The 26,503-nt window shown below is 41.2% G+C and overlaps 1 protein-coding gene and 1 non-coding gene across 2 annotated transcripts in view; one reads left to right on the top strand and one right to left on the bottom strand.

Moving 5' to 3' along the window:
• Positions 1-2,168: 2,168 nt before the first annotated feature.
• Selenof (selenoprotein F) overlaps positions 2,169-26,503 on the bottom strand; it is a 29,214-nt gene continuing 4,879 nt past the window's right edge. Inside the window, exons 2-5 of the mRNA XM_021196421.2 lie at positions 21,871-22,038; positions 9,088-9,151; positions 4,931-4,980; positions 2,169-3,030 (exon numbers count right to left, since the gene is read on the bottom strand). Coding sequence (XP_021052080.1) covers positions 2,899-3,030; positions 4,931-4,980; positions 9,088-9,151; positions 21,871-22,038 — 414 coding nt within the window. The 3' untranslated portion in view covers positions 2,169-2,898. The remainder of the gene's footprint in view (positions 3,031-4,930; positions 4,981-9,087; positions 9,152-21,870; positions 22,039-26,503) is intronic.
• Positions 12,429-12,563, top strand: LOC115063899. The gene has a single exon (XR_003843767.1). It is a non-coding gene; the product is annotated as a small nucleolar RNA SNORA2/SNORA34 family (small nucleolar RNA).

The raw sequence follows: 26,503 nt of genomic DNA, 5'->3' as shown, positions 1-26,503 counted from the left end.
CCCTCCCTCCCTCCCTCCCAGGTCAGATGGTTGTTTGTGCTGACCAGAGGATATTTTCCATTTACTTTTTCTTGAGAGTGTTTGTTTATTCTTTTAGGCTTCAGTTTGTCACATTCTCAACGACCCCCAGTCACATCTGTCCCCTTTGTACTTTTCTCCTAGTAACTGGTTATCTAACTGTAGCTGTGTGCTTTGATCTGGACTGTTTAAAGGTTGCTTCTGAGCAGAGAGTGACTGCAATTCATGTGCTCTCACCCTGAAGCTGGGGCAAAGGCAAAGAACAGACTACAAAAAAGGGGACACAAGATGTAAAGAAAGCCTCTGAGCACCACTGAGTGGGGAAGGAAGGTCTTAACTCACCTACGGATCCTGGGGCTATGTCCATACAATAGAGTATTTCTTTCAAGAAATGCCTGTAAGCCAGGCATTCTCAGAACTTGGAAGGTGAGGCAGGCAGATCTCTTGAGTTCAAGGCCAGCCTGGTCTAGAGTGAGACTCCAGATAGCCAGGGCTACACAGAGAAACCCTGACTTGAAACAGACCCCCCCACATCCCCCACCCCAGGACATGCAGGAATTGTTGCCCTTCCAGCCAGGAATGCAAAATGGAAACAAGCCACACTGGGAATGTTGACACTTCCTCAACAAGTCAAACATCAGGTCAGGAGGCTGGAGTCACATATTGATGTTAGGGGACTTGCCTAGCATATGCAAAGCCCTGGATCATAGCCCCAAACAGTAACAAACAAATTTCTACTTTTTTTTTTTTTTAAATAGTATATTTTTTTAAAGATTTATTTATTTATTATATGTAAGTACACTGTAGCTGTCCTCAGACAACCCAGAAGAGGGCGTCAGATCTCGTTAAGGATGGTTGTGAGCCACCATGTGGTTGCTGGGATTTGAACTCTGCACCTTTGGAAGAGCAGCAGGTGCTCTTACCCGCTGAGCCATCTCACTAGCCCCTCTACTTTCATATTTATGTAAGAAAAATAAAACCTGCCATAATCAGAACCTAACAGTATATGGTGGAGCACATACAGATTCCATCTGGTTATAAAGACACAACACTGTTCTTGCACAGATGAACCCTGCTGGGACCCTGGAGTGGTGTTTGGATGGTGGAACAGGCACGTTATCCGTCTCTACTCAGAGAGCACTGTGCTTCTGAGTTTAGAATCGCCTTCCAGCTCCTATCTTCTCAACAGAATAAGGCAGTTCTTGCTCACAAGTCCTTATTAAAAATCTCTGCCAAATACGGGGAGATAACAAAACAGTTAAAGTTAGCAGTAACAAAATTTTAACGGGGAGAAGAGTCACAAATGCCTATGAACTTGAATAAGCTCAACCACACCAGGAATTGGGTATAAAATGGTGCTTTTTAGAACACAAAACATACCCCTTGGTAATCAATAGTTTCTTTCTTAAAAAAGCCATTCTTTGATTTCAACTGGCAAAACCCACTTTGACCTGGCCAACTTGAAACTTGCAATTAACATGCAGGACTGAGTAGATACTCATCAGCCCCGTTCCTGAGAGGCTTGAAGCTCTGATACTGTGGGTTCAGCTTCTGTGATCTCTCTACACTTGAAGACAACAGACTTCTCAGGCCTCTTTTTAGCAATTCTCCCCCCTCAGCCCCCGCCCAGTCAGATAGATTCATTTAACTGGCTCTTCCTGCCCGGAAACCAGTCCAATTTATTTTCTATGTCAATGCCAGACGTTCTTTTTTGAAGTTTCATTCTTCAATACCTCTATTCTTCTGTCTGTGGTGGCAAAGTCTCTGTCCACAACCGGCTTAATCTCCCTCTTGTTCTAAAATAGCAATAACCACTAAGGAGAGGGCACATTCCCCAGGACTGGAGCTGTCAAAGCGCCGCCCTCGGCATTACCACACTGATCAAAAGGAGCGTCTTCTGCCAGAATTTCTTATCCTGTTCTCAGGAGCATAATCATGGAGGTTTATATGCACTGTCTTTCTGACTTTATAAAGACTTGATTTTAGATGTCACAGGACAAAGGACAGCTGGTAATTAACAACCAATCTCTGCTTATAACAGAAGCTATTAAGTTCCAAATAGTACAGCCATTTTTGTATTTTGGCTTAAAAAAGAGCTTGTATGAAAACGAAGAACGTATCAAGAAACACGAAAGGACAAAGCAGACTAATTTAAAATCAAACATATTTGAAAGTTTTTATTTATATTTTGGTCCTGTAAGTGGACATTCTTAAATGGAACTCTTCTGTAAGAATACTTTACAAATAAAAATTTGCCAATTATCAGATCTACACAAGTCCTTAACAAAGGTTTTCTGTGTAATCCTCATTAATGCAAACCTTTATAAGAATTACATTCTTACTGCAGATCTTCAGTCTGTCCCGTAATAATAAGCTACAAAACCTGTATGTGGAACATTCATTACACACTACAAATACTTGTACTGAAAAGAAAGCTGGGCACGCCAAGAGCTCCGAGGCTCTGGGGTGGGTGCTGCTGAGGCGAAGGGCATCCTACGCGTTTGTAGTTTTCTGTCAATTACTTTCAATTACACAGCAAGGGAGGTGTCTCCTTTATCAGCTTCCTCTATTTAAAATTCTGTTGTTTGTACAACTGGACCAATTATCACAAACTATTATTTGCATAATTACCCAGATGCTTCTTTACAAAGCATTTCACTGGTGATATCCACAAGTGTAGAAGAACAGAAATTTCTAAGAGATGAGTTTCTTAAGCTTGCCAGATCCTTATACATTATGGACTGTGGTGCTACTTCAGCTTCTAATCAGAAGATTAATGATGTACGTAAAAAGGACTGACCAATGTAAGCATGCAAAACTAAGTTATTGTCTAGGTGCTGTGATAATTCATTTGATTAGTATAAAAGCTACTAAGCATGTTTATATGCGTTCCAACTTCTCGCTCAGGAACTCTTCCACACTGTCCGTGTTCCACTTGAGGATGCTTAGTTCTTCAGCAATGTTCCCATTGTCATCCAAAAGCTTTAGTACAGGGTCTGAGCCTCGAACATACTACAAAGACCGGAGATAGCAACATCACTGTCTGCTTAGAACGAGGCTTTCCCACCTTATCCAACATCAAAATACTGAATTAATTGTGCTAATAATTTAAGTTTTTACACACATTACAGTCAACGTCTTTTTCAGCAAAGACTCAAATATGATTTCATAAAGGATATTAATGAAGAAATGACATGTTACTTCAGAGAGAAAAGCATGTGCTGGTACAGGGAAGATTTTTTTTTTTTTTTTTTTTTAAAGATGTATTTATTTATTTTTTTAAAGATTTATTTATTATATGTAATTACACTGTAGCTGTCTTCAGACACTCCAGAAGAGGGCGTCAGATCTTGTTACAGATGGTTATAAGCCACCATGTGGTTGCTGGGATTTGAACTCTGGACCTTTGGAAGAGCAGTCGGGTGCTCTTACCCACTGAGCCATCTCACCAGCCCGGTACAGGGAAGATTTAAGCTGATTTAAGGCCCATCGTTGGATATGGCTCTCAGTTCCAGTAAACCTAACGGCAGTGACAGCCCTGGCTGTCCTGGAATTCTATAGACCAGGCTGGCCTCAGACTCAAATCCACCTGCCTCTGCCTCCCAAGCGCTAGGATTAAAGACATGCACCACCACCACCCGGCTTTACTTATTTTGTGTGGTGTACAGGTGAGCGCATGCCATGTCTGTGCAGTGCTTCCGGACGGCAGAGAAGGACACTAAATTCCCTGGAGCTGCAGTTACAGGTGGGTGAGAGCGGCTATGCAGGTGTTATGAACCGAGCCTGGGTCCTCCTCGACAGCAGAGAGAGTGCTCCTGACTGTGGAGCCACTCTAGTCCCTACATGCTTCAGTTTTTAAAGCTGTAGCTCTAGGCATGAGGTGAGTTCTGGTATTATTATCATCATCTTACTTTTTGTGGTACTAGAGCCTTGCAGGTGCTAAGCATTTTGCTTATTCCCAGTTATTCGTGGGATTTTAATTCAAGAGTCAATACTAACAATACTGAGAATAATGCCTAAACATTTCTGATTAGGCTACAATAAACTACTTCTAAAGTTTTAAATATTTATTTTAAGTTAGTCTTTGTCCAACCCTCCAACTAAGTTAGCTAGACTATAATTCAGTTACTGAATTTCTTAGCAAAATTATTAGTAGGCTCAAAACAGTAATGTGTGAGGAACTAGGACTGCTGACTGCTCAGCACATGCATGGCTGGTATAAATAACACTTGGAATTAATTTGTACACCCCCTTACAATAAACAGGGAAGACAAGAGGAACCACAAGAGACACACAAAAAGCATTTGGCAAAACAGAAACAGAACCCATCTAACTGCCTCCTCCAGAAAAAGAAAACCAAAACCCAAATGCAGCAACATTAAGCATAGAATGGCTTCCTCCCGGCAGTCACCAAGCACGTCTTTTGAGGTCAGAGAAGGGAGCTGACTGCTGGGGTATGTGCGTGTGGCTCAGCTACTTCAGAACACAGCTACGACTTGTGACCAGTTCCATGTGAAGGCAACCTGTTTGCTGAGATTCAGGTTTGTATTCATTGTCTGATTGTCTTTAAAAGCAGATTTAATTTTAAATATCACATGACAAAAACTGTGGGTAAAGATTAATGATCAATTTACTGCCAACAGCAAGAAGTTGTAAGCTTAAAGCCGTCTAGCCACTTCAATATTTTGGCTAAAGCAAGCTTATATGAAAAATGAAAATGTACCACAAAACAGGATTTCTAAAGCAGCACAAAATGGTGCTTTCAATCTCAGACAGTGTACACTAACTCTGCTGTACAACACACCGTGTTACAGTGAGAAACTTAGTCACAGTCTAGGGAAACATGTGACTTAGCTTTTTCGTGAGTCACAAAGTACTCTTTAAGTTAGAGGACCCCAGCACGGCCCCTTACCTTGATCTGTAGACCTCTGAACAGCTTGGGTTTATCGCTTCTGACAAAAGCTTAAAAGAGAAAAATATACAAACGGGTCATATCTAAATCCAAGCTTGCTATGAAATAAAGCAAACATGCCTACTTGAAAACCAAGGGAATTTAAACAGAGATAATAAATGCAGAGGCATCCCCATCTAAACATTGAAGACACTGTTTAAATTAACCAGCACCCAAATCTCAATGGAAGTTTTGTGGGCTTGACAGAATGACAGCATTGCTCACTGTGAACAGCTCAAGCAGTTCAACAGGAACATAAGAGATCAGTTTACCAATGTGTGCCCCCAATCCTACAACAGTTATGCTAAATCAGAAATCCCAACAGAAATAGCTGTATATGATGAAGGTACCAAGCAAAGAAGTAAGAGTGGAGTGATGGGATGTGTGCTCTGGAGGAATATGTGCACCGGAAGGACATGTGCACTGGAGAGATGTGCCTGTGTGGGTTATTCAGAGGGAACTGTCAAGTACTTAGAAAGAAACAGGACCTATATTGTCGTATACGTAAATATATTTCAGATGAAATAACAATTTAAATTTGCAAAGATATTTATTGGATACTTTCTATGTGGCACACAGCAAAGGCAAAGATACAGAAACATATAATTCCCACCTTATAAAATTTCTAATCTAGTGTAGAAAAAAAAAAAAAGAGAGTAAACAAATTCCCAAGACTCTGGCTAAGTACTAAAAAGGAGGGGCTTGGAACACTATCAAAGTTTATAATACAAAGAACTTAATGAATATGAAATATAAAATTCTTTTTGCATGGTCCTAAAGGAAATGTTTTAGATAGGTTTACATAAAAATAGGAATTTCAGGGCAACAAAGCACTGCCATTAACAAAATTCAAGAGTAAAAATGAAAAAAAAAAAAAATTTAGAGAGATCTTACGGATAAAGAGAAAAGCCAAGTAGATAGAAAATAAGATGTGATATGGCCAATAAACACTGTATCTTACTCTGGACTGCTTAATCTTATTTGAAAGTCTACAAAACACCCCCAGCTATTCAAAACACTTTTCAATTGTGTAAGAAACCACTGTGGCAAATGGACTATTTAAAACCTTCCCTATACACCCAGCAGAGCTATGAGTACATCCAATAATTCCATTCATTCAAATGTCTTTTAATGGCTGGACTGAGTGAACAGGCTTAAAGGGAATGTCATGATGAATCACTAATGACCAATCCAACCAAGTTTTCTCTTGTGCTGTATATATCCAGAAGCATAATTGTGAAAGAGGAGAGTATTGTAACAGGCCAGTCATGCGTCACAGGCAGTAAATGAAGCTTTCAACAATCATTTGAGAATTTATATATATGCTGTATTACACAGACTATATGACAGCATAAGCTCTTTAAGAACAAGAAAGTTATGACTTTCTTAGATCTCCAAGAAATAAAGGTGACCATAAAAAGCAATCACATTAACTGGACTATTAGTCGGCCCCAGGATAACAGACTCTGTTTGCTTGCTTTTACTTTGGTTCCTAGACTTTGTAGATAACATATAACTGAGTCTGGACAGGACATGGAAGTAGAAGGAAAGCTGTCTAGGGGAACCAAGGGAGCACTGGGAAGGGCAGAGGGCGAGGCTGGGTGTGCTCGTATGTTCTACACCAGTATGAAAATGCTATGCAGTGCTCTGTGCCAGGAAAATTTACAAAGAACAAACCCATGTTGCAGGGTTGAGATTTAGTTCCCAGCACCAAGACAAATAAATGTTAATATTCTCATTCTCTGTCCCCCACCTTGTCTGATGCTGGGATCAAACCCAGTACGACCCCAGGCTGGCACTCTGGGTTGCTACTCTACTACTAAACTGCACCTCAGCTTTGTACTTGAGCTTTGTTCTTGCCCTCCTCCTTGTCACCTCCCCACAAAGAGAAAAATAAATAATTTAAAGTCCACAAGGACTTTTCTCATGTCAAACAATTCATTACTAAAGTCTGTCATTTAGTAACAGTCAAAGCTGTTGGGATGGGAAGTAAACTGATCAGATACACTGACTGTGTGCTGAGGGGTGCAGGACACAGCTCAGCCGCAGAGTGTGGCCACAGCATGTGCAGGGTCCGAGCCCCTGCCTTGGCACAGACAAAAAAGTCTGCTAAAAGAAGGCAATGGATGTTAGCCTGTAGTCAGCCAGGAGTAAAAATGACAGTTTAGCAAGTCCAATGCTCTCTGCTCTGAATGCAGTCATATACTTAATCCACCAATATAAAAATTATAAATATAAAATATATAAAACATAAAAAAGTGCCTGGTCAGTCAGGAGTGAGGGAAGTCTTACCATGCTTTGCAAGTTACAGGCAAAATTCTGACAGTGAATTTTTTTTTTTTAATTATTTTCTTTATTTACATTTCAAATGCTATCCCGAAAGTTTCCCATACCCCTCCCCCCACCTCTGTTCCCCTACCCACCCACTCCCACTACTTGGCCCAGGCCTTGCCTTGTGCTAGGTCATATAGAGTTTGGAAGACCAAGGAGCCTCTATTCCCACTGATGGCCGATTAGGTCATCTTCTGCTACATATGCAGCTAGAAACACAAACCCCGGGGGTACTGGTTAGTTCCTGTTGTTGTTCCACCTACAGGGTTGCAGCCCCCTTCAGATACTTGGGTACTTTCTCTAGTTCCTCCATTGGGGACCCTGTGTTCCATCCAGTAGCTGGCTGTGAGCATCCATTTCGGTGTTTACCANGCACTGGCATAGCCTCACAAGAGGCCGCAATATCAGGGTCCCTTCAGCAGNATCTTGCTGGCATGNGCATTAGTATCTAGGTTTGGTGGCTGATGCTGGGATGNACTCCCGAATGGGGTACTCTCTGGATAGTCCATCCTTTCATCTTAGCTCTAAATTTCTGACAGTGAATTTTTATAAAAGGTTGGCATTTGAATGTGACCTTGTTATTTGTTGTATCCTCTGGTTTGATCATTGCACATCACAACCATGTTTTGTGTGCTAGAGTTGTTAGATGCACAAGAAGCAAGTGAGACAGGAAAAGGACAGAACAGCAGGAACCTTTTAAGTGGGTTTTAGTTTTGAGATTTTGGAAGAAGACATCTACATAACTTTTAGGATATCAGGAAAACACTAGTGGCCACCACTTTCCCCGAGATCAGTGAGCCTACTTTGTACTTTTAAGGCAGTCTCATGATAAATCCTATAGTAATGAAGGGCAACTGAGAGATGCTACAGGGATTGACACACCAGGCACGCACACTGTAAGCTCTGCATTCAGGAGGCTGAGACAGGTGCTGAAGACGTTGATTTTGTGTCAATATCAAAACAGATCAGGTGTACAAAAAGTACAGATATGTACTTCAACTTAACAGGAAAGCTACCTGTGACCTCAACTCTACAACCTCACACAGGAACCACCCAGCCACTAAAAAGGCTACTGTGAGACCTACCAAAGCACCACCCAGAACCAAAATTGAAAAGGATTCCATTTCATAAGCCTAATGTTCTTTTGTTCCCCCCCCCCCTCTCTCTCTGTGTGTGTGTGTGTGTGTGTGTGTGTGTGTGTGTGTGTGTGTGTGTTTGAGACAGGGTCTTACCAGGTAGTTTTGGCTGTCCTAGAACTCATTTTTGTAGACCAGGCTGGCCTTGAACTCACAGTGACTTTCCTGGTTCTGCTTTTCAAGTGGTGAGAGTAAATTCAAGTACCAACCACCCCCTGCACATTCATAAGCTGATTTTCAAGGCAAGCATGCAAAGATAATAGAAAACCCTTAGTGAAGGCTTCCTGGAGATGGGAGGCTCCATCACGGTTTGATGGCTAACTGCAAGAATAGACTTTGAGAATTACTTTTTAAACATATTTATCACTAAAATTCCCTGTAATGACACACATTGCATGACTCTAAATCTATACCCGACAGGAGTAAAGAATGATTTCATGATCTCTATTTTACAACTAACTTTCATATGTTGTATTTGTTTATAACAAATAAAGTGTGTGTATCAATTCCTATTAAGACTCTACCTCCTGAAAAAAGAATTGGAAAACATTCATATATACTGTTACAGAGTGTGTCCTGAAAATCCATATTCCTGGGATTATTTTGTAAAATTATTCTTATAAATGATGACTTTAAATGATTGCTACATACCTTGGACTTGAGGGAACCTCCCCAATTTTCATCCACAGACTTCAAGGATGGCTCCTGCATACAGCTGTAAAATGGAAACCAGAAGGTTACAAATTGGAAAATAGTCATGGAGCTGGAAGAAGAGGCTCAGGGAAGACAACACTTTTCAAGCATTTGTTTCTCTGGGTTTCACCTCAGGCAGGACTGTGATGAAGCACACAGTGCAAACCTTGGAGATGTATAGAACTCCCTACCAATAAAAAAAAAGGGGGGGGGGGCAAAGTGCAGTGAGATGGCACAGTTCCAGACCAAGGAGAGGCCAAGCTAAGAGTTTAGAGGCCCCATAATCAATGGTTTCAGTTATCCTGGCCAATTGCATTCTGAAAATATAAACGCAAAATTCCAGAAACAAATGTTAAAATTAGGTATGCTTTGGCAGCATGCCGAAACACTGTGCCATCCCGCACAGGACATGAAATCGCTTTTCCAGGGTATCCAAGTTTCATATGCTGACCACTCCTTAGTCACTCAGGAGCTGCCCCCAATACAGACAAGCACAAGCTTGTGCCCAATTAACACACGCTCTAGAATCAGGCTACTCTTAGTGAATCCCACTAAGAGTCTGGGAATGAACCTCTCATAATAAAAACGAGGTATATAAACTGTATACTGAATGGCAGAGGAACATCGGCTGTATCTGGAATAGACTGAGACAGTAGGTTGACATTGAGCATGACATTTCTTAAAACCTTTTTACTGATTCTTTGTGAGTTTGACACTATGCATCCCAGTCTCTGTCCCCTGGTATCCACCCTCTGCCCTTGCAACCTCCCCTCAAAGAGAATAAAACATGCGCGCACCCCCCCCCCCCAAAGGAAAGTATAGAAAGCATCTGGTGATGGAAGCTGTAGTATGTTACAGTGCATCCCACAGTATACCCCTCTGCTCACACACCCCACTTGCAAATCTTGATTGCAATGAGTTGTTGGTCTAGTTTGAGGTCTCTACTTCCTGTTACAGTGTAATCAGATGCTTTAGAAAGGTTGTTGAATGTCTTTAGATTGCTTGTAACATTATGTAACAAATGGCTGAGAATTAAAAGTCAAACATTCAATATTTTCAGACAGACAGTGTATCTGAGTACCTGTCACATATATGCAGGTGGCCAAGGAAACCAGAAGAAGACATCTGAAATGCAGGAGCTGAGAATCAAACTGAGATCTGCTGAGAAGCAGTGGTTTTATCTCTCCAGCCCCACCCCCATCTTTGAAAAGTAACGACTACAGGCAGTACTTAATAAACACAGGAAAATTCACTATGGGAGACACGCAAGTTGTTGTTTTTTTTTTTTTTAAATGAAATTAAACTGAAGCAGATTCAGTGGGCGATGTTACTTCCACAGATGCAGAAGCTGCACATTCTCTTTGTAGTAAAAGCTCATCATAGCACTCAACACTGGGTCACTGCTGGCTGGGAATAAGGAGATATATCTGAAGGTAGAGATCACCTTTTTGAAGCAATCAAAGCCTAGCCATTATTTTCTCTTCTAAGATTTATTTTATGCGCAAAAACGTTTTATGTTATCTTGATATAAACTAGTCATTTGGAAGGAGAACCTTAGTTGAGAAAATGTCTCCATCAGACTGTCTTGTGGATAAGCCTGTGGTGTCTTTTCCTGATTGATGACTGATGTGGGAGGGCCCAGTTCATTATCGGCAGTGCCACTCTTGAACGGGTGGTTTGGGTACTATAAGAAGGCAGGCTGAGGAAGCCACCAGGAGCAAGCCAGTAGTGGCACTATTCCATGGCCTCTGCATCACTTCTTGCCTGTAGGTTCCTGCCCTTACTTTCTTCAATGATGGACTGTGGTGAGGAAGTGTAAGCAAAATAAATCCTTTCCTCCCCAAGCTGCTTTTGGTTATATGTTTTACCACAACACAGCCTCTTAAGACAGCTGATGCTTATGTATATAAACCATATCAGTACTTAGTGTTCTCAGAGGTCAGAACAGGACATCAGATTCCCCAGAACTGAACTTCGGGATAGTTTTGAGCCACCACGTGGGTGCTGGGAATTGAACCCTCTATCAGTGGGCCCTCTATCACAGCTGTAAGAGTTTTTAACCACTGAACACCTCTCCAGCAACCCAATTATTTTCTTCATAGGCATCAGCTTGGAAATCTAAGGGTCCTAAGAGAAAGATAGCAAAATGAAGACTATATCACATCCATTTTATTTCTTCTTAGTTTGTAGATTTTTTTTTTTTAATGGTCATTCAAGAATCAAATAGAGATTTTATTGTTAAAGCTCTAAATTAGCACTTACTTAAGTTTTTTTTTTTTTAATAAATCTTGTAGACACAGCAAAAGGTAATTAGCATTTCCATGATTCTGGTCATATTAAAAGTCCTTATGTTTTGGGTTATCACAGGCCCTTGAGACACTGAGGGCCTTTGTGTAAGCTGTTTATGAATTCTCAAACCACTGATGGATTTTAAATGAAGAATCTGGATGATCTCTCTGGTTCTTTCAATCAATAAAACATTCAAGATTAATTGGATCTAAGTTTATAAAATGCATTTAAAACACAAACAAGATTGGCTTAATGCTGGTTAGGAATATGGGCTATATTACTAACAAGGCAGTGAGCAGGCAGTCAGGAAAGAAGCATCAGCAGCAAGGGGACAGCACTCTGTCCTGTGAGCAGCAAGGGGACAGCACTCTGTCCTGTGAGCACGGCTATTGCCAAGAAGCAGGAAATCAGCAGTGGCTGAGATGGTGGAGCAACTGGAGCAATGTGCACAGCTGCTACGTATGGAAACCTAACAGTGGTGTCCAAAACTTAAAAGCATTGTCACCATGACTTTACTTTCAGGTATTTAATCAAAGAGGAGAGAAGAGATGCAAGGGTTAATTGTACACTGATCATAGCAGTCTATGATGGAGGTGACTCAAGTGTCATCTCAGATGAAGGCATGATGGAAATGTGGTGTCACACAGCGGACTACTATTCAGCTTTCAAAAGAATCTCTAATACACGTGGCAAAAGGAATAAACCTTGAGAGAAAAACTGAAGGCAAGCACAAAGAAAAACATCATGTGAACCGCATCCAGGAATGAAGTTCGGGGAGGTGAGGCTGGATGGCAAGTGCCCGGCTAGCGGTGGGACATCTCTGTGTAACTAACGGGTGTGGGGGGGCTCAGTGTCAGAAGATCAGAATGTTAGGGAGAAAGGGAGGCTCCCCAGAAGTGTGTACAAGATCCTGTCAATTGAGAAAACAAGGTAATTAACAAATGGAGAGGGAGCATAGATTTTCCAAAGTCAGAAGTCTGGGTAAACCCACACATGCAGCAAGCCAAACAGTGGCTCTGAATCAAGACTAACAGTTTGCTGAAGCGGTTGATTTCCAGCTGAGGCCTAACGAATGTCTCTCTGTTTAGAATTTCCATTGCAGAAACTCTAGAATGTAACGCTTGATTCATTAGAAAGGAGCATCTGGACAAAGAGAAAGCATTTGCTGTGCTCACTGGATTTAATGCTGAGGTAATGGGTGGTTCCCGTGTCACCTCAAGCCTGTTTTTGTCACTTGGCAGTTTCTGTCAGAGAATACAAGGCTTGATTTCATAGCTTCAAATCCTTGTTGTATGAAATTTAAGACTTAGTCTAATACAGCTTAAATAATTAGTTTATTTCAAGGTTTCTTACAGTTGTGTTCATTGCCATAGTTATTGTCACTAGAAAACAATGTTTCTGCGTATACTGTTTTACATTTTACTTTATTGCTCATTCCAACATTTTCCTTTTTTTTTTTTTTTAAACAATTCTGAACAATAAGCTAGTCATACATGGACAAATAATAAAGGCACTATTCTTGAATGTAATAGAAACTCGTTAAGGTTGTACACATATGCCACAGAACACACTAAAAATATGTACCCCACATCTGTTGACACAGAATCAAGGGAGAGAAGCTGGGCTGCGATTTTAGCAAACCACTTAGCAAAGTGGGCAAACATTCTTCTATACCTGTAAATTAACTATGTGCTTCTTAATTGTCTGCTGAATTCTTCCTGTTTATGGAAGCTCATGAAGTTTAAAGCACTCTCCGACACTGAGCAAACACTGGTTCTCTCTGTGTCTTCAGGCCCTCTACTGGGGTTGAGAGGCTAAGATTTACCTTAAGTCAGGCTCCAGCAGAAGAACTGTTCTAAATGATAAAATCAATACTACACTAAGAAGCTCAATAAAGCTAACATAACATGCTCCCTCACTGCGTTTTACCTATGAAAGCTATGGGGAAGAGGCTAGGTTCCTTCAATACTTTGATGAGTAGGATTTATAGAAACATGAACGGAATTTCCCTGTAAATCTACAAGAGTATATATAAAATGGCTAATGGTGATTATATTAACTTGACCGAACCTAGAGTCCATGGAAGCACACGTCTGTGATGGGTGATTTACATTTGGTTAACTGAGGTGGGAAGAGACAACTTCAATGTGGGTGAGATTATTCCAGTCGGGGTGTTGGACTACATGAGGAGGAGACTCGCTGAGTACTATCATCGCTTCTACCTGCTTTCTGACTCCCAGACTCTGTGCTGCCTGTGGTTGCCACTCTTCTGGAAGAGTGCTCTTAAATAGTAACAAGTTATCCGATATGAGTGGCCATTGTTATGAAGTGTCTGCATGTGCCATTAGTCAGTACCAGTGGTTACAGGTGCCACCCACCACTAGTCAGTACCACATTACTTTGGTTACACGGAATCTGAATTGTTGCCACGCATTGCTCTCATTTTAAAATTCCTTTCAGAAGAATGCTTTTATGTAGCACTGAGAATCATCTGTTAGATACTTATGTTGTGTTTCTTTGGATGAAGGCAGTTTCTGTGGAGGCTCTGGATGGTAGAAAAGTGAAGCTATTTTAAGCAGCATGGACTTTCTTTAGAGATTACAATGTCATATAGTTAGCTTAGCTTCCTCTTCAGCCTTCCGTGTTTTCCACTGTAGTGGCACTGTGTCTCTGACAGGTCAGAGCTTAGACAATGTTGTTCAAATGGACTTCTGTAGCATGGTGAAATTGCCTAGAGTATCTCCTTATAAACCTGAGTTATTTTGATGTACTTTTTCCCAAATTAATAAAAAAAATGTCATTTATTTAAAATCTTTAGTTTGGACCTTAGCTAAAGTAAGAACAGGTAATATAGTTTTGAAAAACCATCGAAAGGAACAGGAGTCACACTGTGGTAAATAGAAAAATGGAGACTCGGTAACAGAAATCACCATTATATTAACTAGTCTTCTTAAGTGAAGGTTCAACAGGGACCTTAAGATGGACATATTTGGCCTTTCATGTTTAAGTCATTCAATTTTTTTTTTTTTTTTTTTTAACAGAAGCTCTGTGTGGCAAGATTTAATACCAGTATTTTCTAGATGACATCAAACAGTGTTATGGTTTAGAACTTTAGGCTTGCCAGTCAAACTGGGATGAGTCTGGCTCTGGCACCTAAATGCCCTAGAACTTTTGGGCAGCCTGTGATCTAATTTGTTTTGTTTGTTTGTTTGTTAAACAGGGTGCATTACAGGTTTTTTCTGAGGACTAAACCAACAGTATAGAGAAAACCCATTAGATATATATTCTCAGGGGAAGAGTATATAAAAATAATCATGACAAAACTGAAGAAGCTGGGATAATAATGTGCTAGCTCAAAGTCACAGTCAGTACAGAGAAAGAGAGAAAGGTGGGAGGAAGAAGGGAAAGAGGAGGGAGGAACCTTCAATTCTCTCAAAAACCTATCATACAGAGGGAAGGGGGTAACATGTATATGTCAGCATTACTCTGTCTTATCTCTGGTCTGCTTAGGATGCATATAACTCTCGAGGTAGAGTATGTGCATACCTGGTGAGCTGAAGTTAGTCCAATCACAAAAGCACAGTGGAGTAGACAGAAGAGGACATTCAATTACATTCATAGACATATTTACTAGGTACAATATTAAAGTACATAAAAATAACAGACAAACATTTTAAATTGCTTTTCTATAGTCTACACAGATATTAAAATGAAAATAAAGCCCTTTATCAAACATTTGAATGGCGAGCTGTCCCAGATCAGGGGACAGGTAGGCTCCGGGAGTTGGCTATGAGGCTTTACTAGAGTTTCGAACCACAACAAGATCTTTCTCCCAAACTCACACAGAAGGACTCTATCTCACCTTAACCCATAAAGTCTTCTTTCAAATGAGTGACTAAATAAATAACACATCACTCATTAAACAATGCTCTACCGAGGTGTTGTTGAGGCTGGAGATTTAGATCAATAGTTGAATGTGTGTTTATGCAAAGACCTGGGATGGTCCCCAGCACAGGAAAGAGAAAGGAAACAAAAGGAAAGGGGAAAGAGAAAAAGAACATAAAGACAACCACAAAAGGACAAAAGACAAAACAAAAATGCCCCTTCCCTTAAACAAAAAAGGGATTCAAATTAGTCTTAGACCACTAAAATCTGTTACCAAGTATATTTAAAAAAAAAAAAAATAGCAAGAAAAATTACACATCATGTGTCTTAGTCAGGGTTTCTATTCCTGCACAAACATCATGACCAAGAAGCAAGTTGGGGAGGAAAGGGTTTATTCGGCTTACATCTCCATACTGCTGTTGATCACCAAAGGATGAAGGACTGGAACTCAAGCAGGTCAGAAAGCAGGAGCCGATGCGGAAGTCATGGAGTGATGTTCTTTACTGGCTTGCCTCCCCTGGCATGCTCAGCCTGCTCTCTTATAAACCCAAGACTAGCAGCCCAGAGATGGTCCCACCCACAAGGGGACCTCCCCCCTTGGTCACTAGTTGAGAAAATGCCTTACAGCTGGATCTCATGGAGGCATTTCCTCAAGGGAGGCTCCTTTCTCTGTGATAACTCCAGCTGTGTCAAGTTGACACAAAACTAGCCAGTACACCATGGTTAGTTTGATTTCTTTTATTGTTAAATAGTTATTTTTTTATTGTGATCATATAACTAAATTTGTGATTAGTTTAACTTCTTTTATTGTAAACTAATTGTTTTTGCATTGTGATTATAAACCTAAATTTATTTTTTTTGTGCAAAATGTCACTTGTAGTTTTGAAAAAAATAGTCCTCACCCATTTTGCCATTTGAAAGTATTTGAAAACTGTTTTATTTTAAACTGAACTCAATTTCAATTTTCAAAATATGTCTGTCCTATAAAAATCAAGCTTTGTGCTGAGGCTGTAGCTTATTTGTAGTGCTTGCCTAGTGAGTTTGGCAAGCAGTCCAGGGTTTTGTTGTTGCTTGTTTTAAAATCAGGCTGGGTGGTGGTGGTGCACCTCTGCAATCCCAGTACTCGGGAGGCAGAGGCAGGCAAATTTCTAAACTGAGTTCAAGGACAGCCTGCTGATGAATTCCAAGAGAGCCAAGGCTACTCAGAAAAACCCAACCCAAACCAACCAACCAATCAACTAACTAAAAAAGAAAGGAAGAAAGGCAGACAGACAGAAAAGCACAGGGCTAGAGAGGAAGGTTGGAGGTTAAGAAGCAGAGGACCTATCATGCTGGACAGCTACCACTGTGTACCTTCAGCTTCAGGGGCTCTGATTCCCTCTTCTGACCTCTTTAGACACTTGGACACATTTGCATATACCCATACAGACACATACACAAAGAAACACAGACCTTCAAAAAGAAAAATCAAAAAGCAATACTGACTTTCAGTGCAACAGCTTAAGAAAGTTTTCTAGCAGCACCTCACAATCTTTCATACAAGATCTCAAGTGATCCAAGTGATTAAAAGTTCTAACCATATCATGTTCTTTACTGACATCTAAACAACTGGGACGACAGAGAGCACTGAGCTCTTGGTCTGCTATCATTTACACTCACAATCTGGTCCACACTGTAGGAGACACTGAGGTCTTTGAGCTCACAGAAGAGCACCAAGGGAACCTGGAATGTTAAACACACAGGGTTGATCCTTCAAAGGAATAACCTGTTATCCTTCCGGAAGGCTGGGAGCAGACACAGTAAGCCTGATGAGCCTTTTGTTATCTGTGTGGTGGAGACAACACCAGATCCTCCCCTAAACCCTTACCTTAAGCTTATCAGTTACTCTCTAGAGCCCATCTTTATGGACGGTGTCACATGTCATCAATCTAAAGAACCCATCTTTATAGAAGGTAACACATGTACTTTACAAAGTTTCAACGTAGTCAAGTTCGATCTTTATGTAGCTCACTTTGTTCCTCAAAGAGATTTATGTGTACTTTATTGTGTACACAGGATAGTTTTCACTGAATTGTGTTGTGCTTAAATATGCCTAAAATAAATGACTCGGGGTCGGTCCCCAAAGTTTAAAGCTGTCAGGCACTTAGTCACATTGAACTGCCTTCCTGCCTCCTGTGGACTGGGACTCTGCTGGCTGTGGTGGCTGTAGAGAAGCTCATCCCTCCCCCAACACACCCAGCAAACACTATTTTGTTATCATAATCTATTCCTTCCTGAAACAACTGATAGAGGAGCTGGAAGGGGAACATGAGAACACCCCGTTGCAAATTTTTATCATTAGCCCATCTAACACTTTATGTTATAGTTATCTATTTCCTGTACTCTGCTAACAGCAATCATTGCTGTGGTATTTCCCAAGTCCTCCAAATTTTCTACTGTTTCCTTGCTTGCTTAAACACCAAACATGTACGTTTTAGAATATGCTACTGGTGTTTTAGCACTATCAGTAGCAAATGTATCTGGCAAATGTCTGCAGATCAAATCTAACCCATTCAGTCCTGAAGCAGGAGTTAGCTCACAGAGGAAGAGAGGGAAGCAGCGTGATCAGGTTCAGCTGAGGGGCGACCGCAGCAACCCGGTGCTAGACGAGGGTCTTGACAACTAAAGTCCCTCTAAGATCAATCAAGACAGAACAAACAGCAGATGAGTTTAAAACAATCTGTGCATTGTTTATGAGTAATTTAGCTAAGGACATCCTAGTTTCTAGAAGGGTCTCTGAATTGCTAAGTATGGCTTCTGGAGTAACAAAAGATAGAATGCAATAGTAAAATGAAAGGAGTAAGGTGAACTGGAGAACCAAAATTATTTAAAGAAAGAAGAAAACCATGCTTTAAAGCTTTAGCAAACCTCAGGGCAGGCCACACTGAGGGCCTCACAGGCTCCAAAGCAGCGCCTGCGTGGGAAGCTGAGTGGCTGCTAAAGCGCTGAGCTGAGAATGAAGACGGCAGCTCAGCAGTAGAAAGATGAAAACCGATTTAAAAACAATTGATTTTTATAAATCTTAGAAATAAATAAATTTTATAAATCCTAGAGTACACAATAATAATAATGATAACAACAACAATAAAATACTTGATTTGTATTTATCCTCAAGATAGTCCAAAATTTTTTTACAAATTATTTTTAATCAAATCATTTAATATACCGGATTATTTTTAATCTGATGCTTATGTTCACTTTCAAAATAACCTTGGCTGGAGTGGTGGTGCTGCCTGAAATCCTACGGTTCAGGTGTCTAAGGGGGTGGACTTTGAACTTAAGGACAGCCTGGGTCAGAGACTCCCTCAACAAATCAACGCACTATCAATGAGACTGATGGTCAGCAAACTGTGCTAAATAATTAACACATCTATTTCTGATATCGCCTTAAAAATAAACTATAGAAATGAGAAATTTGTAGCTGTGGCTAACAGTACCAAAGGTTTGCTCTGGGCAACTACTACCACAAAAGTAAGTTTCTGTTTCTTTAAAGCTTTTACTATTTTTCAGAGTATGTAAATAAACCTATTTTTAAAAATATCAAGCATTTGTAAGGTAAGGCTCTATTGTATTTTTAACTTCTACTATCTTTAAAGGCAGGGTACCACTACATATTTTAGGCTGCCTTCAAACTCAGTCCTCCTGTATTAGACTCACAAGTGCTGACTTCTAAGGCCTGTGCTACTTTCAATTATTTTTAAAATAATTGAAAAAAAAAGCACCATATCCTATTTGTTCTTAGTGAAAAAGACCTCATTGGCGCACAGAGAGGGGTGCAACTGTTCTAAAGGCTGGGGTTTAGAAATACACCATAAACTAGACTTCAAGGAGCTCAATTTACTGGCAGAACAAAGGGCAAAATAAGCAGTACAGTAAGTCCATGAATATGCCAAACACACTAGGAGGGGCATGGGGATGCAATGGGACAGGGACAGGACAGGACAGGGGCATGGGAGCAGGATGACACAGACCACTGACCTGACGTGGGACAAGAGTAGAGAAGGGAGGGAGTTGAACTAAATCCTTTTAAAGGACAGCTCTAGAAAAAGTGGTTTACTGTAAAAACGGGGAATAAAAACTTACCAGTGGGACTTATTTAGTATCGGATCCTGCTCTCTCCAGTCTCTGGAAAATGTCTCATTTATATCATCCCTGGTTGGCCTCAAACCCAAAGCAATCCTGTGGCCTCAGCCTGAGCACTACAACCCAAGTGTGCTCCACACTATCCAGCTCTACCTCAGGTCTTTACCCGAGACAACTCCATCTGTTGCTTTTTGACACACTGTTGCTCTTCCAGAGGGGCCAAGGTCCCATGTTCAGCAGCACATGGTGGCTGACAACTGACATAATCTCTGTTTGAGGGGATCTGATACGTATTTTGGCCTCCTCAGCCTGTGTACATGTGGTACAGACATACATGAATTTAGTTAAGTCTTTCCTTAAAATAGCCCAGTGATAGGAACACAGAAGAACAACTAGCTGTTTCTAGCGGAAGGAATTGTAGGTGCCAAACTCAGGAATGGACAGGCACTGTGCTTCCCGACCTCAAGGGAAGTTACCAGTGAGAGTAAAACCAGGAGAGCTAACATGGACAGGTGACGACACAACTCCCATGATTTCTGGATGACACCCCACATACTCCCCACACTGTTACTACTTAACTGGGGAGTTCATGACTAAAACAAACAAATAAACCCCAACTTCACTCCTTTCTTACCTGGCAGGCAAGACTACTGGCCAAGGAGGTTCAAATAAAACACCAATGGGAAGAACTTAACTCAGTGGAAAAGACGTATTTTCAGTACCTTTACTTCCACCTTAAGATTCTCTATGTAAAGCTAAAGTCATTTGTACTGCTTACTAAACACTAATTGCACAAAACACCGCTAAAATTCAAGTTATTTTTCTTTTAGTACTTTACTTTTTTTTCCTTAAGCACTGACATATGCGATGTTTTGTATTTTAGAATTATTTTATATCAATGAAAGGGCAGGATCTCTCAATTTACCCATAATTACAAAGGGGGCTTGTGGGAGAAATACTGTTACTTGTAATCGCCCCTTCTTATCCATCTTTCTAAGTTTGGAGTATTTGTGAATAATCTTTTCTGGATGAATAGTGGATGATGAAGAGATGACTCTCATAGATTCCTCCAGCAATTTGTCCTATGTGAATATCTCACTATAAAGGCAGAAGGGAGTCATAGCAAACCAGTTAAATCTGGCCTTAAACCTCATTCAATCAAATCAAGTTTTTAAAACTTGTTGCTTAGATTTTTACACACACAAGGCCTACCTCATGAGACTAAACACAAACGCACTGTGGGCTTATGCCAACCAAGAAAGCAAAAAGGACAGCGGGCTTTGTAAGCTCCTGTGGGTCACTGGGAACTCAGGGCACCGCACTGTGAGATCAAGTGTGAAAGCTAGCTACCACAAATAGTAGACTTAAAAATGTGCTGCTTTTTCTTCCAAAACTTATAAATATGTACTTGGTGTTACAAATAAACTTTATCTAGTCACAGAAAAGCATTATTATTTGAAAGATTTACAAATAGCAACACATCAAACAACTCAGAGCAGACAAGTGACAGAGGAAGAAAAGGGAGCTTAGCAAAGGTCTGTGAGATGGTTTCTGAAACCCCGATAGGTCACTCTCAATAGCATCCATTTTGCTGTTGGTGGGGAGGGCAGATCACAGAACCTTGGACATACTAGGTGAGTGCTCTGTTACTGAGCTGCACCTCAGCCCCTCCCGTTTACTGGAAAATACAAGTACTCGTGTCTCAAGTACTTTACAATGTAGAAGAGAAATCTAAGGGTGTTACTGAAAAACAAAGATGGAGTAAGTTCAGGCTAGGCCAAGTGTACACACCTGTAATCTCAGCACTAAGGAGGCGGAGACAAGAGGGAGTGAGGTAAGGGCATCGTGGTTCCATGGTCACGGCAAGTTCTACAGTGAGACCCTGCCTCCAGACAGCCCACTCGCCCTCCCAGCCAAGCAACCCTCCCAGTACTTATTTCAAAAGTAGGTTTAAAAAGCAGATTTTATTGGCATAACTACTTTCCCTTGACTTACTTCCCAGATAGGAAAAGTAAAGGTTATAGGTACTGGGAATTTCCAGTTATGGGTATATAAATCAACAGCTCTGTTAATCACATTTATGCCCAATATTATGTACCATGCTATCACAATAATATGTATCTTTGCACAACTGGCTTATTTCTACAAATACACCGAAGTGTAATTAGTTGCCGTTATTTAGCCAGATGCCAGGATGCCTAGGGCAATGGTGATTCTGTGGTGTGGTCCTGACTTGCCCTCCCCTTGCTGGACAGCTACAGAGCAATGAATCCTGGTATGTAAACACACTTTTCCTTTGATTCATCTAGCAACCAGGCAAGCAAGTGACCTGGATTTTACTGAAACTGGTAAAGTCAGAGACTACTGGTCTAATTGATTAAGCAGTCTGTATTTTACCTATCTCAACTAAGACACGGAAAAGAAATATACAGCAAAGAACAGTACCTTTTTGGTTTCAAATTGTGCTTCTTCCTGACAGCACCCTCTGCAAACAGGATCCAGCGGCAGCAGATTAAACTGTCCAAGAAGATCACAAGAGCTGCAGAGCAAGTTGCTGGAGAAACCCAACTCTCTGCATGCCTCTGATGAAAACTCTGCCCCCAGAGCAGACACCTGAAAATGAAAACTAGGAATGAAACAGGGCCAGGTTTACACAAATCTTCCTAAAAGAGAAACCAGGGTTACCCAAGGTGCTGTTACATTTCATCTGGAAACAAATTCTTAGGTACTTCTGAACTCCATAGCTTATATATTTGGTTTACTGTTGATGCTTTGCTTGTCTAGGCTGGCCCTGGACTAGCTATATGCTGGAGATGACCTCACCCTGATTTTCCTGTCCATTTCAGTGTTGGGCTTACAGGCATGTGTCACAATACTGGACCTGACAGCTTTTACTTCAGTGAAAATGTGGATCAACAATAAAAGTACAAAATATAATTTAATGATTTATGTATTACACATCTCTTATTAGCACCCAGTAGCTTATTAAAAAGGAATTTTCTTATAAGGAAGAAATTCTTACTTTAAGAACTTAGTACCTATTTCTATAGATCAATGGAAAGCATTAACTTATCTGCAAACACACCCCTGCAGGAGGGTAGGAAAACAGATGGGACCAGGGAGTCAAAGGAGACCCCAGAAACCAAACTTTGGTTTTAGGTATCAGCTCCACCACTTACCAGACGTGTGATGGTGGGAAGTTAGCCTTCTCAAGCTTTAATATTTACACTGGTACACAAGGGAACAATAGTCTACGTAAAACAGACTGCTTCAGAAATTCAAGGAGGCCCAAACTCAATCCCTAGCACCACAAAAATATGACATTCAACTAAATTGTTTGAAGATTAACTTTATGTGTATGCATCTGTGCCTGTGTGTGAGTGAGTATCTTACCACCTTAACCACTTTGTGGTCTGAATGAGAAATGTCCCCTGTAAGGCTTGGGTATTTGAAATTTGCCTAGCTGGTGGAAATGTCGGGGGGGTGAGGTGGTACAGCCTTGCTGAAGGAAGTACGTGACTGCAGGAAGGCTCCCAGAGGTCACAGCCTGGCTGGACTTCCACTTCTTGCTTTGGCTGCCTGCTACCACGCTGTCCCTGTCATTATGGACACCCTGGAACCATAATTCAAAATCCCTCTCTCCTGTTAAATTGCTTGGTTTATGTTATTTTATCACTGTGACAGAACAGTAAGTAAGCCGACCACTGAGCCAGCTCTCCAGCTCCCTCTTTACTTTCTCAGGCAGGCCCTCGTTATACTGACTGGCCTGGTCCTGAGCTCAGCCTGTAGCCCCGACAGTCTTTAAAGTGCCACCCTACCTAGTGGCTGGGTTTATAGGCCTGGTCTGTGCATTTAAGTGTTCTTGCTTTTTGGGAGATTGCAATTTTATCCATTTTCTTCAACTCTCCCTTTTCTTGAGTTTTGGCTTCCAAAGCTAGCAGCTCTCTTGATTTTCATTAGATGCTGCACGATCAGTCTCCTAAGATGAAGTCTACCTTTGTTTCTGTATGTCTAGCCCTCCAAATGCACTCTTAGGAAAATGGCACTACTTCCCTGGTCAACTGGCTTGCCAGGCCAAAGCCCTCCAGGCTCTTAACCCGACACAGATATTTAAGTTTCAGAGTTCTGTTCCCTGAAGAGCTCTCAAATCTCTGACAATCTTTAAGACATTTTAACTACTTCAATTATGTGTACTGTACATGGATGTGTGCACATGTGCGGGTGTCTGTGGAGGCTTTAGATCTCCACAGCTGGAGTCACTGCTGGTTGTTTCCTGTGAGACCTGGGTGCTGGGAACTGAACTGGTGTCCTCTGCAAGAGCAGCATAGCACTTACCTGCTGAGCCATCTCTCTGGCCTCCCAGCTTGTAAGCCTTTTCCTGCATCTGTAGCTTACCTTATTCATCAGCTCCACCTGGCCTTACTCCCCAGCTTTCCCTCTTTTCAGCTATGAGTCCCTGTGCTCCCCAAGGGGAAATCTGGTCCTCACACCACTGTTCATATTTTTCCCTGTGTCTAAAACCCTTTCCATTTTTACCCTGTTAATTCTGCTTCTTTTCAAGAACCTAATCAGTGCCAATCTTCTAGGAAGCCCTGTCTGTAAAAATGAGAACTTACCTTTATGTAGACACTGTATGTTCCTTAACAGAAAACCTATGCTCAGCTGTAAAACAGAACCACCCAGTGGTGGTGCACACCTTTAATCCCAGCACTTGGGAGGCAGAGGCAGGCAGATTTCTGAGTTCAAGGCCAGCCTGGTCTACAGAGTGGGTTCCAGGCAGCCTGGGCTACACAGAGAAACCCTGTCTCAAAACAAACAAACAAACAAACAAACAAACAAACAAACAACTGCACTATGTAAGGTTTTCTGACTTGCAACCAACACATGAGTAACTCTGCTAATAGGCATTAGGTGTTATTATTTCTAGTACCTATTGCTAGCTCTTGTTTGTTAAAACCGAACCAGACTGGTAAAAACCATCTTCAATAGGGGAAATGTCAGACTGACTGTATCTGGTTGGTCTTCTAGAACAAGGAAGGGTCTGTAAGCTTCAAATGGCCTGAAAGGAATTATATTTTAGTAGTAAAATGGTTTCTCTTACTAATATTCAACCCAGCCACTGTCACGCAAAAGCAATCACAGACAATACAGAAATGAATGTTCCAATGACAGTGTTGGCATAGCTCTAGTCTGTGAGCTTTCTCTTAAACTAATCAGTAAGATTAAAAACCATTGACATTACTAGTACATTTCCACAAAGTCCTGACCACCTCAATGGTCTTTATCAGTCAATGCTTTAATCTGATATCTCATACATATTTTACCCGATATCTCTGTAATGGAGAATAGACTTTTATCTTCAAGACCAATCAACTATGCCAACTAAGTGGGAGGGACCTATTTGTTTATTGGTGAGTTTTCTTATAGTTTAGCTATAAGACACTTGCAACTTCCCATTAGTAAAGTGATGTATAAAACCTATTATTACACAGGGTAGCTTGAAATCAGGGACAGCAATATGGCAGATTGGGGAAAACTGCATCAATATGTACAGATTACCCTACATCTTATTTCAATGTGACTGACAGTCCTCCAACATGGTGTGTGTGTGTGTGTGTGTGTGTGTGTGTGTTGGGGGTATCTTCCTGCTGCACCTCCGACACAGAGCATCAACTTTGGAACTTGGTCACCATGCTGCAAAAAAGCCCAAGTTAGAGATAGCGAATGAACAGAACCATGCAGAGCAACTGAGGTCCCAGCTGACATCATCATGAGCTGTCAAACACATGAGCAAAAAACCTTAAGATCTCAGACTCCAGCCTTTCAGCTGAGGTCTGAAGGGATCATGGGGCAGATGAGTCCCTGCTGTGCCAGTCTGGAAACTGATAGCCCACTAAATCTGAAAGCAAAATAAACTGTATACACCACTAGATTCAGGGGAATTTGTTCTGCAGCCAGTAGCTGAAATATGTAAGAGCAAACTCACTTTGAAAACTACAACTGCTTAAGAACTTTCAAAACCAGGGCCTGGGGAGATAGCTCAGAGGGAAAAGTGCTTGCTGAACAAGCTGAGGCCTGAATTTGGATTGTCAGTGTCCATCTAAAAAAATCTATGGTCTGGAAGGTATATGTGTAACTCTAGCACTGGATGGAGAGTGCAAAGCCAGATGGATCCCAGGACCTCACTGGAGTCTAGGTTAAATGGTGAGGAGGTAATTCTGAACAGATTTCAAATTGGGAGACAAATAGATGGTGTTAGAGAGAATGAATCCCAACATACTGAATGCCAGATTGAAGTTCTTACAAACCACCAGGTATTCTACTAAGTACTTTACATTATCATTCCATTTACTACTAACTATGCTTAGGAAGGAAACAGACAGGATAGTAAGAAACTCTGTCAAAGACTAAACAAGAAGAAATAGCATTAAGATTTCTAATCCTGGGACTGGGGAGATGGCTTGGTCAGTACCATGCCTGCCACATAAATGTGAGGACATGAGCCTAGAACCAGAGGGATGGATGGATCCCTGGAGCTTGCTGGTAATGTAATCAGCCAAACACTGAGCTCTGTGCTCAGGAAAAGCCTGACTCAGAGCACAAGAGGAAGATGCCTGATGATTCATTTCTGATCTTTCCAAGCACAGACAGACAGACAGACAGACAGACACAGAGACACACAGTACACACAAATTAACAAGGAGAGACTAATCTTAGCCTGCCTTTAAAATTTCTGCCAAGGTCTGACTGTACATGTCCTCACCAAACTCAGCTGGTAGATGCCCAGTTCCTCAATACACTGTAGTGAGGCAGGCAGGGGCTAGTTATAGGTATGGGGGCCCTTTCGGGTTGATTCACGTAGTTCTTCTTTTTTTTTAAAATTATTATTATTATTATTTTCTTTATTTACATTTCAAATGCTATCCCGAAGGTTCCCTATACCCCCCCCGCCCCTCCTCCCCTCCCCACCCACTCCCACTACTTGGCCCAGGCCTTCCCTTGTGATGGGTCATATAAAGTTTGCAAGACCAAGGGGCCTCTCTTCCCAGTGATGGCTGATTAGGCCATCTTCTGCTAC

Source organism: Mus pahari, chromosome 4 (genome assembly GCF_900095145.1).
Source record: "Mus pahari chromosome 4, PAHARI_EIJ_v1.1, whole genome shotgun sequence".
Taxonomy (NCBI): domain Eukaryota; kingdom Metazoa; phylum Chordata; class Mammalia; order Rodentia; family Muridae; genus Mus; species Mus pahari.
Note: the sequence above shows the minus strand (reverse complement) of the source record. Positions and strands in the feature narration are given on the sequence as shown.